This window comes from Linepithema humile, chromosome 8 (assembly GCF_040581485.1).
Source record: "Linepithema humile isolate Giens D197 chromosome 8, Lhum_UNIL_v1.0, whole genome shotgun sequence".
Classification (NCBI taxonomy): domain Eukaryota; kingdom Metazoa; phylum Arthropoda; class Insecta; order Hymenoptera; family Formicidae; genus Linepithema; species Linepithema humile.
The window spans coordinates 12,150,783-12,167,843 of NC_090135.1; the positions used below are offsets into that span (position 1 = coordinate 12,150,783).

The 17,061-nt window shown below is 34.6% G+C and overlaps 3 protein-coding genes across 9 annotated transcripts; 2 read left to right on the top strand and 1 right to left on the bottom strand.

Moving 5' to 3' along the window:
- Window positions 1-17: 17 nt before the first annotated feature.
- On the bottom strand, window positions 18-2,945 carry LOC105672405 (uncharacterized). 3 transcript variants are annotated; one of them, XM_067360434.1, is made up of 4 exons: window positions 2,806-2,945; window positions 1,175-1,479; window positions 809-1,043; window positions 18-304 (listed from the first exon to the last, which is right to left on the bottom strand). In XM_067360434.1, the coding sequence occupies exons 3-4, from the start codon at window positions 1,009-1,011 to the stop codon at window positions 82-84; spliced, it is 426 nt and encodes a 141-aa protein (XP_067216535.1). In that variant the 5' UTR covers window positions 1,012-1,043; window positions 1,175-1,479; window positions 2,806-2,945; the 3' UTR covers window positions 18-81. The 3 variants fall into 3 exon arrangements, with proteins under 3 accessions (XP_067216535.1, XP_012222743.1, XP_067216536.1); XM_012367320.2 differs by lacking the exon at window positions 2,806-2,945 and having other exon boundaries at window positions 809-1,020; window positions 1,175-2,532; XM_067360435.1 differs by lacking the exon at window positions 2,806-2,945 and having other exon boundaries at window positions 1,175-2,532.
- LOC105672404 (oxysterol-binding protein-related protein 2) lies at window positions 2,828-8,889 on the top strand. 5 transcript variants are annotated; one of them, XM_067360427.1, is made up of 10 exons: window positions 2,828-2,920; window positions 3,620-3,844; window positions 4,115-4,313; window positions 4,398-4,507; window positions 4,648-4,806; window positions 5,112-5,312; window positions 5,394-5,592; window positions 5,694-5,807; window positions 6,096-6,313; window positions 6,553-8,889. In XM_067360427.1, exons 2-10 carry the CDS (start codon window positions 3,813-3,815, stop codon window positions 6,653-6,655), a joined length of 1,335 nt encoding a protein of 444 aa, XP_067216528.1. In that variant the 5' UTR covers window positions 2,828-2,920; window positions 3,620-3,812; the 3' UTR covers window positions 6,656-8,889. The 5 variants fall into 5 exon arrangements, with proteins under 5 accessions (XP_067216528.1, XP_012222740.1, XP_012222742.1 ...); XM_012367317.2 differs by lacking the exon at window positions 2,828-2,920 and adding an exon at window positions 3,191-3,332; XM_012367319.2 differs by lacking the exon at window positions 2,828-2,920 and adding an exon at window positions 3,192-3,332 and having other exon boundaries at window positions 3,737-3,844.
- Window positions 8,890-9,124: 235 nt separating this feature from the next.
- Window positions 9,125-16,605, top strand: LOC105672397 (tumor protein D53). The gene is made up of 6 exons (XM_067360430.1): window positions 9,125-9,267; window positions 11,823-12,331; window positions 13,288-13,415; window positions 13,473-13,621; window positions 14,513-14,675; window positions 14,842-16,605. The coding sequence occupies exons 2-6, from the start codon at window positions 11,881-11,883 to the stop codon at window positions 14,977-14,979; spliced, it is 1,029 nt and encodes a 342-aa protein (XP_067216531.1). The 5' UTR covers window positions 9,125-9,267; window positions 11,823-11,880; the 3' UTR covers window positions 14,980-16,605.
- The last annotated feature ends 456 nt before the right edge of the window (window positions 16,606-17,061 follow it).

Genomic DNA, 17,061 nt, shown 5'->3' on the forward strand with positions numbered 1-17,061 from the left:
CGATATTAACTTCAGAATTAGAAGAAGCAACAACGGAATAAAACGATTTATTTTCATTAAAATTGAATATGAAAGATTCTTTCAAGAGTCTCGCAGGAGCTCGTTCAGTCGACGTCTCTCTTTTTCGGTCAATGGATCTGGCACGATCAGCATCTTCGGCAACATACCGACGCTGAAAACGCGATCAATCCTCACGCTGTCGAGAGCGAACATCTGGATCATGGCAAAGTGTGCAATCTCGCGATTTAGCTGCCGAGATATTTGTCGTTTCAGCCGCTGCACGCGATGCCTGCACACTACACGGCTTAAACAATAATAAAATATCTAAAATTAAACATATTCTATAAGATTCTATATAATACCAAAAAAATTTATAAAAAAAGGCTTTAAGAACCAAAGCGTCGCTGCCGCAACGCAAAACATTTTTTATTATCAATCAATAAAGAGCAGTAATACAGATACAGAAACGTTTCGGCCCAATTTTTGGGCCCTCCTCAGTCTGACAGCATTACAATTGACAGCAATACTCATGCGTAAATATGTTATTGTACGGCAGACACATAACATACTGCAGACTGCATGTTATTGCGCGGCAGTCTGCCGAAACGTTTCGATATCTATATTATTGCTTTGTATTGATTGGTAATAAAAAATGTTTTGCACTCCGACACTCACGTTTTGATCCTTATAGCCTTTTTCTCATTAATATTCTATAAGTAGTAATAGATTCCTTTCAGTCGTCAATTTTCGAATTTTTTGTTGTTTTAGTATGTAATAAAATTTTTAACGTTAATTGATTAGTTCTTACTAAGGTAAATTTTTCAGGTCGGTGTAACTGGGATGGATCGACACGTCGCTTCGATATAATTCCGGAAATAGCTTCATCTGTTTCGTCCAATGCATGCGAAGCGCAGATTTCCTCTCCGCCTCCTTCGAATCCTTCGGCTCTTGAAGATCTCTGGAATTCTTCAAGTTCTCAGCTTCCACTATTAGATCGCTTTTCTTCTCCATTCTCAGAGTCTGACAATGTCAATTTGTTCTCACTTTTTAAAACCAAAAAAAAATATCTTTGCGTACTTTCCAAGGTTGATGAACAAATTTTTAATTTGAAATAACTTGAAATGATTCCAATTAAACAAACTTATTTAACAAACTTTTCGTAACATTTTCTTACCGTAGATGAATTGTTGGGAACACAACTTCTCGCAAGACTGCGATTGTTTCTTCTTAGAGTGAAGTAGAGATTGTTTTCAACGATCCGACAGGATTTGTCAGGCTTGTTAACGGGCGACGAACTCAATGAGCGATTCGAAGAAAGTTGGCGGATTCGTAACGAAGTGAGCGCCTGTGCCTCGTACGGATATCGATTTGGTTTCCAGAGAATCAATAGAGATATTTGGCTTATTCTTATTCCAAGTCGTCTACGATGAGCGGCCGCGGTGCACTGAACTCTTCAGGCCGACGACAAAGACAGGCGACCTGTAAAATGCCGCTTAAAATAAAAAGTAATCCGCCTCTAGCTCTGGCAATCGAGAATCCATTCTGAAATCTAAAGAATCAAGTATAGAATAATAAAATTTGAGAACTTTAAGAATTAACAATTCAGAAAATCAATATAATCTTAATAATTTACAAATCATAGTTTGTAAAAATAGAAAATCCAAAAATTAAATCGTCGATAAACTGCACAAATCAAGAATTCTAGACGCCAAGTCGCAGATTAAGAAATTAAAATCTCAAAGATTTCATAATATAAATTGACAAACTGAAGATTCCAGAATTCGATAATCTAAATTAACAATTCGAGGATTATAAAATTGAAAAATAAAGAATCAGTTTTGTTAAAATTGAATCTAAGAATTTAGAGATTTCAAGATAAGAGAGAAATGCAGTTTACGCAGTTTCAAATTTCAGAGTACAGTTCTATGGAGAGCGTATCTCTTATCTAGTTGAGATCTTTACATTTTCAATGGTCCTTTAGCGAATGCCCTGCGTGCCTTTCGCCAATTTTATTGGGGGCTTGCACGCGATGAAAGCGGAATCGTAATTTCGATGTATACGGGGTGTGCGTTAATTAAATTTTATTCCGTATTTTCCGCAAAGCAGAGCGTGATTGCGTGACATAACATCCTTTTTTTCTTATCGTGGGTGTTTCGCATGGTAGTTTACATTGTTAAAACTTTGCTCCTCCACCTCTGCTTTTATTGATTTTCATGTAGTATATATAGATATATGACCGATCGCATGATTAAATCGTAATGGGACTGTCTTTGTATCACACATTAATTGAATCAATTAAAATTGCGCCAATTGTTTGCTTTAAAAAGAATCACCGATCTTTTTTATCCCAACTAATTTTTATTTATTTGAAAACAAGAAGAATACTTGCTAATAATTATTCTCTAGGAATTAAATTCGCAAAGAAAGTTATTTGTATAAGTTTTCATTCGTCTTATTAATTTATTTGCTTTGAGTAATTTATTTTGTATTTATTTGAGCAAAATATATATATATGTAGAAATAAAAAAAATCCCATAATAAATTTTGCTTTAAAGAAAGCTAAAAAGTTATATATGTATCAGGAATCAGAATTCCACTAAACATAAATCTTATTAACAATTAAAATGTGACATCTTCAAAATCAAAATCTATTTAAAAATTGTGAATTTATAAACCCGGCTATCTTTTTAAATTTATCCTTGTTGTGGACTAATCGGCCGGTCGTTCCAACGGAAAAGCTCAGAAACCCAATGCTCATGCTCGGATTTATTGATATTTGCTCGAAAAGCTCGAGGGGAAACTCACCGTCACCGCCCGCAAGCTCAACAGTCTTCAGGCATACAGCTGATCGCGCAACAAGGCTGAAATAACCGCGTCGACGTGCCGTGAAGACCTTTCGTCTTCAAGCCCTTTTGTAAATGTCAGTCCTTTTATAAAAAGCTGGGGTTCCTCATGTAAAGATTTGACGCTTTACAAGAAGCCTGGGTTTTTTATAAAAGGGTCGAATTTACGAGCAATCTGTAGCACCTTTTTCCGGACTTTTAATTATCATGAGCGAGTGACGGCGAGTGCCGAGTGATTGCGCGAATTTTCCGCGAGTGACGTCTTTTGCGACTTTGAAATAATCGTCGGAATGTCATCGAGATAGCGAGACAAAGCTGCCTCTCTGGAAAACCGGACGGTCCATTTAGATACCGCGCATCCTCTTCCCCTTCCTGTCCCACTTTCGCCACGGAAGATCGAAGGATCCAAGCTTTCCCGGCCCGAACATCCGAGGATTCGCCGGTTCCCAGAAATCAGCGGTCCACAATTCTAGAGATCCAAAATTTCTAGTAAAGTATCTGTTCTAGCTACAAGAAATAAATATTTATGAGAGTTGAGCCAAATATCGAGAATATATTTTCGAAGATTTAAATATACACAGCTGAATTGGAATTTAGAATTTTTATTTAGAACTTAGACTTACTAGAATCTGATAGACAATCTTACACGATTTGCTTTGGATTTTTAATTAAGCACCGAAAATTATAAATATCTGAAGCTATAGAAATTAATTATCAATCCTCAAAACCATAAGGAATTTGATTGAAAATTCTGGAGCATTTTGAAACATTCAAAGATCCAGGAAATCAAGTCTTCCGGAAAGAATGTGGCAAATTAATTCAACACAAATTCTGTATCCTTTAAAAAATCGCGAAACTTCGTAATCGCTGGTCGATGTCGGTGGAAATTGAAGTATCGACTCACGAGAGCGACAGATTGGAAGCTCCTGCCGACGTCAGGACGCTCGATAACCACGAGAGATTCGTACAATGGCCAGCGAAAAGATATCAGGACGATACAGGTTAGCAATTTACAAGTTTTGACAAATATATTAATTATGTTTGAAATTTCAAAAACTATGAAAACTATAAAAGGATTGAACCATTGAATCTTCTCTATGAAATTGTTAATAACTTTTACAGGATTTCAAAATGTTCAAAAATTTTTATTTTATTTTTTTACAGAATTTGCAAACTGAAACTGCACTTAATTTTTTAAGAATAATTTCTTTTCGTTAAAAAAAATACTATTTTCAAAAAAAAAAAAAAAAAAAAACGTGTTACCTTTTAAGAACATCATTACCGGTTCCGGGCCGTTCCGAAGTAAATCTCTGCTCGGTGCTGACATTGGGCAAGGACCTCAGCAAGATCACCATGCCGGTCATCTTTAATGAACCTCTCTCCTTTTTGCAACGCGTGGCGGAATATATGGAATATGCCAAATTACTCAAGCAAGCAGCCCAGGAAGAATCACCCATCTTGAGGCTCCAGGTGCGTGGAAAATCATCCTACAATTAATACGAATTATTAAATGTGAATTGAGAACATTAATAAGTAAAATTAATAATCTCGCAGTATGTCGCAGCTTTTGCTGTGAGTGCTCTCGCCTCGAACTGGGAACGCCTCGGAAAACCCTTTAATCCAATTTTAGGTGAAACGTACGAGTTAGAACGTGAGGATTTCCGGTAATTAAATAAGTTATCATTCATTAATCTGTTGTTCAGTTATTAATTGAAATTGATTTATTCGGATTTGCCCAACATGTAGTTTACTATTTATTAATATTGCACACTGTAATTTCTACTTAATTTCAAATTTTTTTTAGTATCATATGCGAGCAAGTCTCGCATCATCCTCCGGTGTCTGCGTTTTATGCTGATAGCGAGGACTTTGTCTTTCACGGCAGTATCCATCCCAAACTGAAATTCTGGGGGAAATCAATAGAGGTGCACCCGAAAGGGATTGTCACGGTTGAACTGCCCAAGTAAGTTTATTTAATTGCAACGATGATCAATTTACTTTATTAATGTATTCAATAAATTATTTATCTCATCTAATTATTATTATCTTTTTTGTTGTTAATATCAATTTCAATTGATTAATTAAATTAAAAGTCGAGATTTTATTAAAAATCTAACATTAAAAAAAAATATCAATATCTTAATTATTATTATTATTATTATATTTAGTTTAATTGCATTATTAGAGGTTAAAAATGATCACAAGATTTTTATCGAATGTTTAGAACTTTTTGAAAAGGTCTTGACGTTAATAGCTATGCTTGAATAGGTGGAAGGAAGCTTATACCTGGCAAAACGTCAATTGTATTCTTCACAATGTGTTGGTGGGCCAATTATGGATGGAGCAATTAGGTGCTTTGGAGATTAAGCAATACGGAGGAGACAATCTCAGGGCTAAACTGTCCTTTAAAAGCGGCACTTGGAACGGCAAGGATTTACATCGCGTCGAGGGTTTCATAACGGATCAAGAGTAGATTTCAAAAATTTCCATTCAGACTAGTGACTGTAAAAAAAAGAATATTTTATTGTTATCTCCTTCTATTTCTTTTAGTAAGAGAAGATTACTCTTTCTTTACGGGAAATGGACCGAGAGATTACGATCATGCGATCCCTCATTCTACGAGGAAGCGTTGGAAAAGGCCAAATTGGAAGCCAAGAGTCCGGCAAAAGAGCAAGGCAGTCCAGGACATAAAAAGGTCTTGGCAAAACTCTCAAGTCTCAAAGTCGGGGCTTTCAAGCCTCTGCATCAGGTATACTTAATAATCATTTAATGATTTAATCGATTCCGATCAATTAAATTTAGTTTTGTTGCTAAATTTTCATTATTTTTCATAAAATGTTTTATTTTCAGGATGCGATAGACGAATCGTCAAGTATGGATGGCGAGGACACGCCGGTGATGGATGAAATTCCGGGATCTACTACACTTTGGGAAGTCACACCAAGACCTAGTAATAGTTCCAACGTTAGTACAATTGAACACATTTGACATTTCTCCAATTACCAAACAACTTTTTTCTCATGATGAATGTTTACGCGCGTCCATAGTTATTTAAATGTTTTAATAATTTTATTAAAATTTAAAAAAAAAGTGACATATGATTTTGTAATAATTATATTTAAAAAAAATATAGTCTTATTTAAAAAAAAATAAATTTGATAAAATTAGTTTACTAAACTGGATTTTGATATTTAATATTATTGAGATAAAATTTGATTTCTGATGCAATGACTGAGTCAATGTGAATTATAGAATTTCCAGTTTACTACGTTTGCAATGTCGCTGAATGAGCTGGAGGCTGAAATGGGAAACACACTGTGTCCAACCGACTCCAGATTGAGGCCGGATATCCGTAAACTGGAAATGGGTGATCAGGATGGGGCTGCATCTGAGAAAGCCAGGCTCGAAGAAAAGCAGAGGGACTCCCGTAAGGCTCGCAAACATAAGAAAGGATCAGAATATGTGCCCAGGTATAAGCACTTTATGTCAGAGGAACCTGTGTACAATTAAACAAAAGTTTAAAATTTTAAAAATTTGAAGATTTGGTTCACACAATCAAAATAAAAATTTTAATAATAAATAAATTTCTTTTCAGCATTTAATTTCTAAATATTAAATTATTTAATAATTTTGATACCTGTAAATTAAGTAAATTGATCATACTTTAATAATTTTCGGCGTCTTGATTTCTGCAAAAATAAATTTGTAGGTGGTTCCAATCTGGTACGAATCCTTACTCAGGCCAGGAAGACTGGATATACCGGGGCGAATATTGGGACCGTAATTACACCGATATCGAGGACATATTTTAATGAAAACGGAGCTCGTTAGCTTCCATTACACATTCCGACGCCTGCGTGGATCTGTAATCGAGCGTCATTAGTGCAAAGTTATAAATAAATTGCCTAAGAGGACAAGTGCGTAGATCGATAATAGACGCCTTAGCAGGTCAATGTCTCTGTGTAAAATAATTAAAAGTGATTCGCGCGCGACAAGCGTCCTCGGGCACGGAATTGAAATTTGACGAGTCCTTGGGGATTTCTTCCCACGTTTTTCCATGTGGAAAGAGAGCGAGAAACAGACGCACAATCAAACATTATGTATTTCCGATTGTGTGTTTGGCTTGTCTGCTCTAATAGAATTCCGACACTATTTTTATAAAAGATATAAGTCGGACAAGCAGAAGGGCTATTCTTTCGTAGCATCCCCGCTTGAAAAAGCCGATAAAAGAAGACAGAAACTGATCTGAGATCTACAACAGGATGTCCCTGAAATATGGTATTTTGACTTATTTCAGAGACAATCTGCACAACCTCTTGACAAGCCATCGTTCCAATCAGTTTCTCAATTAAATAATGAAATATTTATCTAAAGTTACATGCTTTCCGATGTAAATTATCGATTTGTCAATTCAAACAACAAATTTCGGATGTTAGTATCAGAATACATCTTAGTTCTATCTGAAATATTCTTGTATATTTATATAAGTAATATGTAATGGATATATAAAAAAAAACATGGTATTTTGTAGTTTAAAGATGCAATCAGAAGTTAGAAATGAATCATTTCTTATCAATGATCATCTTGTATGTGTGTTAATCCAAAGACAGACATAGGAAAAAATACCAAAATATTTGCTTTCTCTGTTAAGAAATTACAAATATAAAGAACACATGATTTGATCGTGTGTGAATTTATTTTCTGTGATTCTATCGGACTCTTTGAGCAGGGATCTCGCAGATTTCCATGTAAATATACAGCGGCTGTATAATACACCTGTCAAAGTCATACAACTTTTCGAGTGAGCTTCGTATTGATCAAGTAATAATTAATCCTACAGTAGCACACATTTTGTTCCAATATTAGATTCGGCACATATGAGTCATTTGTGTCCTTGCACGACTTTAACTGTTTGTCATTCAACAAGTAACTTTACTGCCTTAGTGGATATTAGGATCAATATTTATATATTTCTCTTTCCACTTTACAACCTTTTTTAGGATTGATAGTAAATTACACGAATCCGTGAAAAATAATTAAAATTGAATACAAATGACTCGCGTGTGTCACTGTAGAATTAATTCGCTACAGATTTTAAATTTACGTTTACCTTAGGCTTTAAAGAAGTTTGCTCGCCGATTATAAACATTATTTCCAGGTTTCAAGTATATTCTTTGTGCGACATATGCTTCCTAGAGCGAACATTTAGATAAACATGTTGTGTATTATGTGTACGTGTTGTGTGATTTAATTTAGTAAGGATGACAATAATTTGTTGCGGTTTTCCAAGAGAAAAAAACACTTCAAACCGTGAAAAGATGGCTGAATTCTAAACTGATTCTAAACCATGCTGCGTAAAATGAGTCGCTTATCATAAATCGATTCTATCGATTTATCACCAAATTGATTTATCGATTAATTGCTTTACATATGCATATTTCTGACTGCTGTCAATTGAAGGTGAAAAATGTATCAATTAAAATATTTTGAAAAATAATATATCATATATTTTATCGCACGATATATCACAAAGATCAAAGACGAAAAAATAAAATGCGGATTTAAAGGCTTTATTTCGCAAAAGTTATGTGTTTGGAATCAGAATGCTTTTTTGAATCAAGTATGATTTGGAATTCAGGTTTTCCGATTATGGCCCCACTGATTTGTCGCATTCATTATGTGTCAAGTTGATTGACAGACTTTTCGCACAATCGAGCTCTTCGTTTGTAGATTATTTTTGGCTGATAAGCGGAATTGCGTAAGCTTTCAAGTATACGTCGTCTTGCCGCGAATTTCTGATATCAATATGTGCACATAGAGAAGTAACATATCTACACCCGGTAAGATTTCTACGCTTTGTGAGTGACGAATCATTTATATGGACGATGATACATATATACAGCGATATCCGCCTCTGAGACTCTTGTTAACAATCGCGCACGTAATTTATAGGAATTATCGTTGTATTTGCGTTGCATAGATCACGCCGTGTGTAATTGTACATAGACAATAGCTAACATTAGAAATAAATGTTGTTAAAAAAGAATTTGTCACGGTGTTCTCACATATTGTTATTTAAACATTTTTTTTTAGATATTTTTACATCCCAGAATTTTAACAAATAGAAATAAGAAATCCAATACAACATTCGAATTTACCGCCTTTGTAAACTAATATTCGAAATTCAGCTGGCATATGCATGGTGGCAACAGTGTTGCGTTTCTAATATGGCCGCCGGTGCTCAGCAGTCTTCAGTCAGTCTGTAGCGAAAAGGAACCGATTGATTCTTTGATATTGGAAGATTTGTGCGATTTCCTGTATCCTGATGAACCGATTTGTGATCCATCACGCTTGAACCAACATTTTTTGTACGCGTTAACCATTCTACACACCGAGATCGTCGAAATGAGCAACGTACCAACAGGTGAGATCATCGACTTTGCCATTCGTTCCAATTCGATCAGGAAATTTTTCGTGAAATTGTTTATAATTGAGCAAAGCAAATTGTTACTACCGAAATAATGAACTGTTAGATACAATTCAAGAGCACGATAATGATTGTACGATCGAATTCTAACCTATGCGCATTTGCCGTCTTGACGTTTCCAGCAACGACCTTGTGAACTCTCATGTATCGGTATGCATATGTTTATGTGTATGTTTGTACGTGTACAACCGGCGACTCATCACAAGTTGTTACGCGAGTCGTTACGGATTCATTTAATTTACAACATTTTTATGCATTTTGTTTCATTATGCTCTAACAGAATCTCATTAATGTTCCGTTTGTGGGAAAGTTCTATATTGCAGTTCTATATAAAAAGATTTTAGTATCAAATATGTTTTCTGTAAATATGTTTTTGTATATAATTTTCAAATATTGACATTCAAATATTGAATTTATGGTTTGTCAATAAAATTGATGCCATGTATAAAATCAGGATGGAAATATTGTGATAAAAGCTCTATATAGAAATTTGCTTTTACAGAAATAGAGAAGAGAAACAAAGTGTAGAGAGTGCAATTGATGTAAGTAAATCGCAATGTGGGTGCAGCTGCATTGCTTAATGTCAATTCCTATATACATATATGGCTCTTTGCCTGGCAGAATTTAACCACAATTAACTTGTTTTTCCTGAAACACATATTTCTGGTTAAATTCTGACAAAACATTTTTCAACGAAAGATGAATATCAGCTGATAATTGATAATTTATATCCTCAGTGAAAAATACAATATTAAAGATAAAGGGGTTGAAAATAACTTTTTAAAAATTAAATTAAATTAAAAGAAGTTAGAAATGTTAAGAAGAAGCATTTCATATTAAATTTTTTCAATCTATGGTAAATTCAATCAAAATAAATTCATAAAAAATTTAGTTTTTGCACTTGTTTTATTTTCACTCTAGCCTATTTACTCCAGTGTATTTCAAATCAAAAGGATAATATAGTATTTTGTTTTGATATTTGCATTGAATTCCATTTCCATATTGATAGAAATTTCCGTAATATTTCTACAAAAAGAGAATCATAGATTGATGTGAATTATGTAGATCCTCGCCTGATACTCGCCTGATAAGTATGTATCATTAATTATACATATAGGCAAGAATTTGCTGTAAAGTTTCAGGAACTTTTTATTATACATTTTTGCTGCACTTCCGCGTTCTCGTCATCGATCGCGTAGACAAGTGGAGCACTTCAGTGAAGTCGACGAACTAATAAAAGCACTGATTCATACTTTGTTTCTCTTTACTCCTCTAGCCTACTTTTTATTCCCGTCTCTGTAACCCAAATAAAGCAAATAGAAATAGCAAATGGAATAAATTGTGAATGAGTGAACAGCAATGATGGTTATTCCGAGATATTTCTGGGAAGAGCAATTAAGCGCAAGGTGCTAGTGGAATTAGCGAGTATTTCGTAATCAGCAGGTTTACTTTTGAGAAAAATTCACTTTGTACAATTGTACTTAAGTAAAAAAATTATTTAGATGAAATTTAATTAGAGATAAGCGCAAGAAACCGTAAATGAATAATAATTGTTATATATATTAATAACAAATTAAGGCGATAAACATTTGAAAAGATAATAATAGCAATAATAATAAAATATCTTTGTTGTGAATTCCACGGCCTTGCAAATCCGTTTTAGAGCCTCACTCGGGTTTTTGCTTCTCGGTGGAGAACCCAGACCACCTGTCCATTCCTTCCTTTCATTTCTCTCTCCCCCTCTTATTCCATTATTATCCACTAAAGCAGAGTGAGAGCCGCGTCTTGATTTCTCCGGAACATGGCATGGCGCCTCCGAATCGACAACGTCCGGTGTTGTTGTCGAGGCACCAGCTGTTAGTCGTGCGTACGCGTATCGATACACGTGGTCGCTTTTTGCAAATCATCTTACTGTTAAACCATGTTAAACCGTTCGATTGTCATTGCGATGTAGATTCGAAAATCGATTACACTCGAGGAAAAACGATAGCGCGAAGTTTTACATTGTGTAGAGTTTTTCAGTTCTATGTGATGTGGTGATTTTTAATGAGATGTTTGAATGTGATAAATAGATTGTGATAAACACGTCGAATTTGTTAGTTTCGTCGAGATTGATAAATCTGTGATTTTTTTATGATGGTAGTCCTTAATTCGCAATTTTCGTTTAATTGAAATTTCTTTGTTGGCACAGAATCAGTAAATTAAAGTACAAAAGTACAATAAAATCATAGACAGATTTTTAGTTTCCTGTGAGATATACTTGTAAGGCAAATTTGAAAGCAAGATATTGTAACAGGCTTTGAAGCAAGATTCCAGAGAACAATTTTGGAACCCAATCTTGGAGAACAATTTCAACAGAAATCTTCACAGCTTCTTGAAAAAGATCACGAAGATCAACACGACAATTCAAAATTCTTAGGCTCTTGGATCAACATCAGTTATCATTTTTATTCGGAAGCTTTTCACGAATTTTCCAACTCATGTTTGTCTAGTGCCGAGATCTTGGAGCAGAGTAGTGGGACATGCTCTTGTATCTTTCAAAAGCGGACAATGAGAAGCGACATGACAGAACCTGAGCAATCTGTTGCCCCAGGAAGTAATAAATCACGTGGAAAAGTCTGCCAGGAGCACGGCGGCGAAGAGGATTGTCCGAGCGAGAACGAGCGAGAATTCGAGTCGTTGGAGTACGAAGAGGATGCGTACTATTCGAAGTTAACGACAACGCCGAGCTTCGATGATATCGACGAGGTGGGTGATGAAGAAGTGGACGAGTTGGTGATCCACTGCTGGCGCGACTCCAACGGCGAGATCGATGAGATCGTCGTAGACGATGGCAATCTGACCATCGAGACGGAATTCCTGCCGGAGGGAGAAACTTCACATGACGGTCGCAAAAAGAAGAAACGATCGGTTCGAGTAATCTTCCAGGATCTCTCCAAGCCTTATCTCGCAAAGATCAGCAATAACCGGAACTACAAAAAATTCCTCGAGCTGATAAAAGGTGCTGAGTAGAGAAAGGAGACAATGTTTCATCGCTTTTCAAGCGAAACTTTGAATAAAGAGAATCTATTTTGATGAAAATTATTACAAACTTTTCGAAAAATTTTAATGAAAAATAAAGCAATTGCTATATGCAGTTATATCACGGAATTAATTGCTGAAAAGTTATGGAATTAATTCCGTTATATGAATCATAGCGTTATAACTAAAAGTTAAGACGTTTTTGCGTTTAACAATTTGTTGACGTCTATTTATTTATTTATTTATTTATTTATTTTTGTAATGCGTGAAAGTATACAAGAAAAGTAGAATTATGATCGACTATAACGAGATGGAACCATACTTTTAATTTTCCTAGGACAACGTTTTGTTCTGCTGAAACTGCGAAAGTCTGCACATTTTTTGCAATCTGGCGGAATCGGCTAAATTTGAACATAATCGTTTGCTGGAATTTTTAAGCAATTACCTTTTGAGATTGCACAAGAAATTATAGGCGATCGCATTTCGATTTTTCATTCAGGCTTAAATGCACGATAACAATTAGATAATATCTATTCTAAAAACTGCAAAATATTTCAGCTTAATTTAAGATAATTTGTTTGATCGAAATATATCTTTTTCTCTAGTTTTTCCATTTTGTTTGTAGCGATTATCATCAAATGCAGTATAAATTATCATGTATTATTTGTGATAAGATTTTTTTCTGATGTTATTTAATTATCATTTAGTCTCTATTAATGTTTAATCTCAATTTTTTAATCTTACTTTTTAATAACTATATTTACTTATTTTATATGGAAAATTATTTTTTATGATACGAATATTATTTTTATTTTTTGTATAACATTTATAATAATGTTTTTTTGATTACTTTCTGGTGAGAAGATTAACACACCTGAGCAGTCAACGTAACGCGTTGTATGTTCCGCTACTAATTATCTCCATTTTTTATTTTAGGAGAAGATGCCTCCTCGCTTCACTCAGGCTCTTTATCACCATCGGATAGCGTGGCGAATGAACTTCAAGGCCTTTCCTTGGAGGAGCAGGAACGCCATAGGGCCGAATGGAGCGCTGAGTTAGCGAAAGTAAGTTTCAGGAAATCGGGAGATCCCAAGGACATACGGTAATGAAGTTCATTTCAGGTCGAGGAAGAGATACAGACATTGAGACATGTTCTCGCCAACAAGATTAAGGTATCGCAAGATCTGAAGAGGAAACTGGGCATTAGTGTCTGGAAGGAGCTCACCGATGACGTGAATCAGGGAATCAAGAATGTCAAAGAGAGCCATGTGTACGTTTTTTACTGTTTGCTTTGCTTTCCTCGCACATTTCGTCGATCTCTACACATATGTACATACATGCGTATACTTTATACACATTCTGTAGACTCTGCTATTTTTTTCTATGTAAAGGAGAAGTGGATAAGAAGGATGTAGTCCTTCAAGCTATTGCATGTTGTCAAATTTGTTATACTTTAAAAAATGCACGAATTGCAGTTTTTTCAATCTTCTTTTCTAAATTTTTTTTCACATTTTTATTTGTTATACATGTATTTCTTGTTTCTTTCTTTTCATTTTTGCATATCGATGATTATTTTTGTCTTTATGTTGATATTCCACTTCTTCTGCTCTTCAGACATATGTAGAAGCAATTGATTTCTTTGACTTTTGGTTGGGTTCTCATTCAGTTATCAGAACATTAGCGAGACACTCGGTCGCTTAACCAGGACGGTCTCTGGGAATAGTGTGTAAGTACGCACAAGCCCGACTTCTCTCATCGCGATCCAGAATCTCGCTTACTCAGTGATATTCTATATTGTGGTGACAGTTAAAATACTCGATGTATCGCCAAGTTTTAGAAATACATTTGTTCTCATGATGTATAGAATGGGCTACTAAAATTTAGCAATCTGTTTAAGAAGATCCTGTATCTTTTCGGTATTTTAATTTAGATAATTTATAATTATTTCAACTGTCTACAAGTACAGAATATTGCTACGAAAATACACATTGATCTGAAACAAAAACAAAATTTAACACAGTAAGTACTAATGTTATGTAACATTCAAAAGCTTTGTGTGTAATGCAAATTAAAAATTAATGTAGTCGCTTTTTGCACAGAAGTTAATTTGTGCCGAGGATGCTTTTTCAAATTTGACTAATATTTATTTTTTGCTTATCAGATACCAGAAGACAGAGTCTGTTCTTAAGTCTACGGCTGAGAAGACCACAAGTATTCTGGGTGGCTTTGGTAGTGGCATCACCATGAAACTAGGTCAGATGCGCAACTCTGACAGCTTCCGGTCTTTGGAGGAAAAAGTTGGATCTGCCTGCGAGAATATTAAGGTACTATAAATTTATAATTAAATTAAAATTTAAGAGAGAGAAAAAGAATTTAATTAAGTTAGATGCTAAATTCATGTTTTTTGGTATTTTTTGAAATTATTAACATATGCACTTGTTTCTTCAACTTCTGCAGTCACTTATGCAGATTAAAATATCTTTTTTACAGACAAAAGTCGTGCCTTCGAGATCTGGTTCCACACAGAGCTTTGACGAGGCTCTTCGGGAGTCCGAGGCAATGAGGCGCGCGTCTGCGGCTCCGTCGGCCACCAGTCCGACCATTCCCGAGGACAAGCTGCTCTCTTAGAGTTTAAACTCTATACGCCTCTTCCGCGCGATTTAAAGTGCTAATAAGCGTCGCGCGCTGTATCACTACTGCGTTCATCTACTGCAATTGCTATAAAGGGCCAAACGACGTATCTGTGAACGCCGGACAAGTAGATTGAAAACTTTGGCCGCGAGCACGATCGTCCAAGTACTATCCTATTCTCCAGTGAAACATATTTTTCTTGCACGCCATTCCCACGCCTTTTCCCTCTCGCAGGATCGCCTTTCTCTGGGCCACGTTCAGGACATCCTTAGATCTAGAGGTAAATAATTTTCGCGATTTTTATCAATTCTAAAAATGGATACTTGAAATGATTTGTTTTCTAAAGAATCAAGTAGCTTTTGGATTTCTTTTTAGTATTATAATTGCAATTTGTATATAAGATATACTTATGGCTCAAAATAGCTCATGATTTACATGTGTTGGGAGAAATTTAATCATGAATGAAAGTCTATGAGATGAAGTTAATAATAAAATTACAGGAAAAAGACTTGCAACGGTTTCTATATTTTCATTGCTGCATCATGTGCAAATTTTCATTATTTTTCTATTTGATATTAGCAACTTTTTAACTATCAAATAGTATTGAATTTAAATTACACTGGTAGACCCATTTATTTGCAATTTTTGACACTTGGATTTTTATTGCATAATTATTGGTGTCCTGAATCGACTTGATAGAGCTGCCAAAAGTAAATATTTTCAACGATTTATGATGAATGACCCGTCCGCCGACAATATTTTACACTGTATACTGTAAACGAAACTTCTCACCTATACGCAAATTATCTAATTAACGCGAGTCATTCAAAACACATTCAGTCTACCAGAAGACAAGATCTAATCAGATTCTCGAGGAACACTGCAAACCTTTTTTTGATTTCGTGATTAAGAAAGAATTAAAAATTGTTATATAAAATTTAATTAAAGTTTGTTACGGACGATAAAACTGGATAAAATTGCAATCGTAAGATAAGATGTTTATAGAAAGATCTTATTTGAAGACAAATATTTTTATAAAAAAGTTCCTCGCGATTCTCGATTTTACAAATGCATATTTTTTATGTGCGCAGATAATCTAATATTAGATTAGCACGAAATTCGAGACATATTTTGTATTTTAGCTTTATAAGAAGACTATCGACGGCGCACGGTGCAATATAAGTGTTTATTAAAATTAGAAGATCTATAATTTACACCTGAATTTGGAAAACAAGTTTGTGCACAATTTAATAAAAATTGTTTGAAAATTGTTATTAACAATAGTCGCCGTGATTCGTCGATCTGCTGCATAATCTTGTTCATATTGATAAATAAATTATTTTACGAAATGCCATAAGTAATAAATAATATTAAAATATCTTATCACTTGCAAATCAAAGATTTAATTTCTCTTCTTTAGATTATAATTATTAAAAATTGAATAAACTAAATGCACTTTGCAATCTTAAATAATTTATAATTTCTTGTACTTCTCTTAAAGTTCTTGTATTTTGATATTTTAATATTATTTTTAACATTGGAAATTATCTGAAATGAATTGTTTGTAGTAATTGCATTTTATTTCAAGCATTTTCAAAATATCTATTAAAATATTTCAAATTATATTACTATCTAGATTAATTAAGTTCTGCGGTTGCCTCACTGTCTCGCCACTTTAGGGAATCGCAATTTGTTCCATTTTAAACTTCACACACAATTGTGGAAATGCATCGCGACGGATCGTGTTCGAATCGCTCCGTATTTTCTTGTTTTTGTTACTGTTTAGAAGTGAATCTCCGCGCGAGTGTTAATATGACATATAAGTGTATATCACGGCGAATGTTTTTAAGTGTAAAGTATCAGCGTGTAATCGCTGTTATATGTCAGTAGCATGGTTTCGTCGGTATCGGTGATTCGCCGTTATATGCCCGGCATTGACATAGAATTATCGTACTCGAATTATTTCTTTGTCAAAGTGCGATGAACTATATAATCATTTAGGTATGCATATATGTGTCGAACAATTCATGACAAAATTCGTGATGGTCTGTCTAAAATAACTATCTCTCAACTGCGTCT

Coding starts and splice junctions, on each gene's coding strand:
- LOC105672405 (XM_067360434.1), bottom strand. CDS start 1,011: ATGGAGAAGAAAAGCGATCTAATAGTGGAAGCTGAGAACTTGAAGAAT. Junction 305..808: donor GACCTGAAAAATTTACCTTA/GTAAGAACTAAT, acceptor TTATTGTTTAAG/CCGTGTAGTGTGCAGGCATC.
- LOC105672404 (XM_067360427.1), top strand. CDS start 3,813: ATGGCCAGCGAAAAGATATCAGGACGATACAG. Junction 3,845..4,114: donor AAGATATCAGGACGATACAG/GTTAGCAATTTA, acceptor TTACCTTTTAAG/AACATCATTACCGGTTCCGG. Junction 5,313..5,393: donor GGTTTCATAACGGATCAAGA/GTAGATTTCAAA, acceptor TATTTCTTTTAG/TAAGAGAAGATTACTCTTTC.
- LOC105672397 (XM_067360430.1), top strand. CDS start 11,881: ATGAGAAGCGACATGACAGAACCTGAGCAATCTGTTGCCCCAGGAAGT. Junction 13,416..13,472: donor GGAGCGCTGAGTTAGCGAAA/GTAAGTTTCAGG, acceptor AGTTCATTTCAG/GTCGAGGAAGAGATACAGAC. Junction 14,676..14,841: donor CTGCCTGCGAGAATATTAAG/GTACTATAAATT, acceptor TCTTTTTTACAG/ACAAAAGTCGTGCCTTCGAG.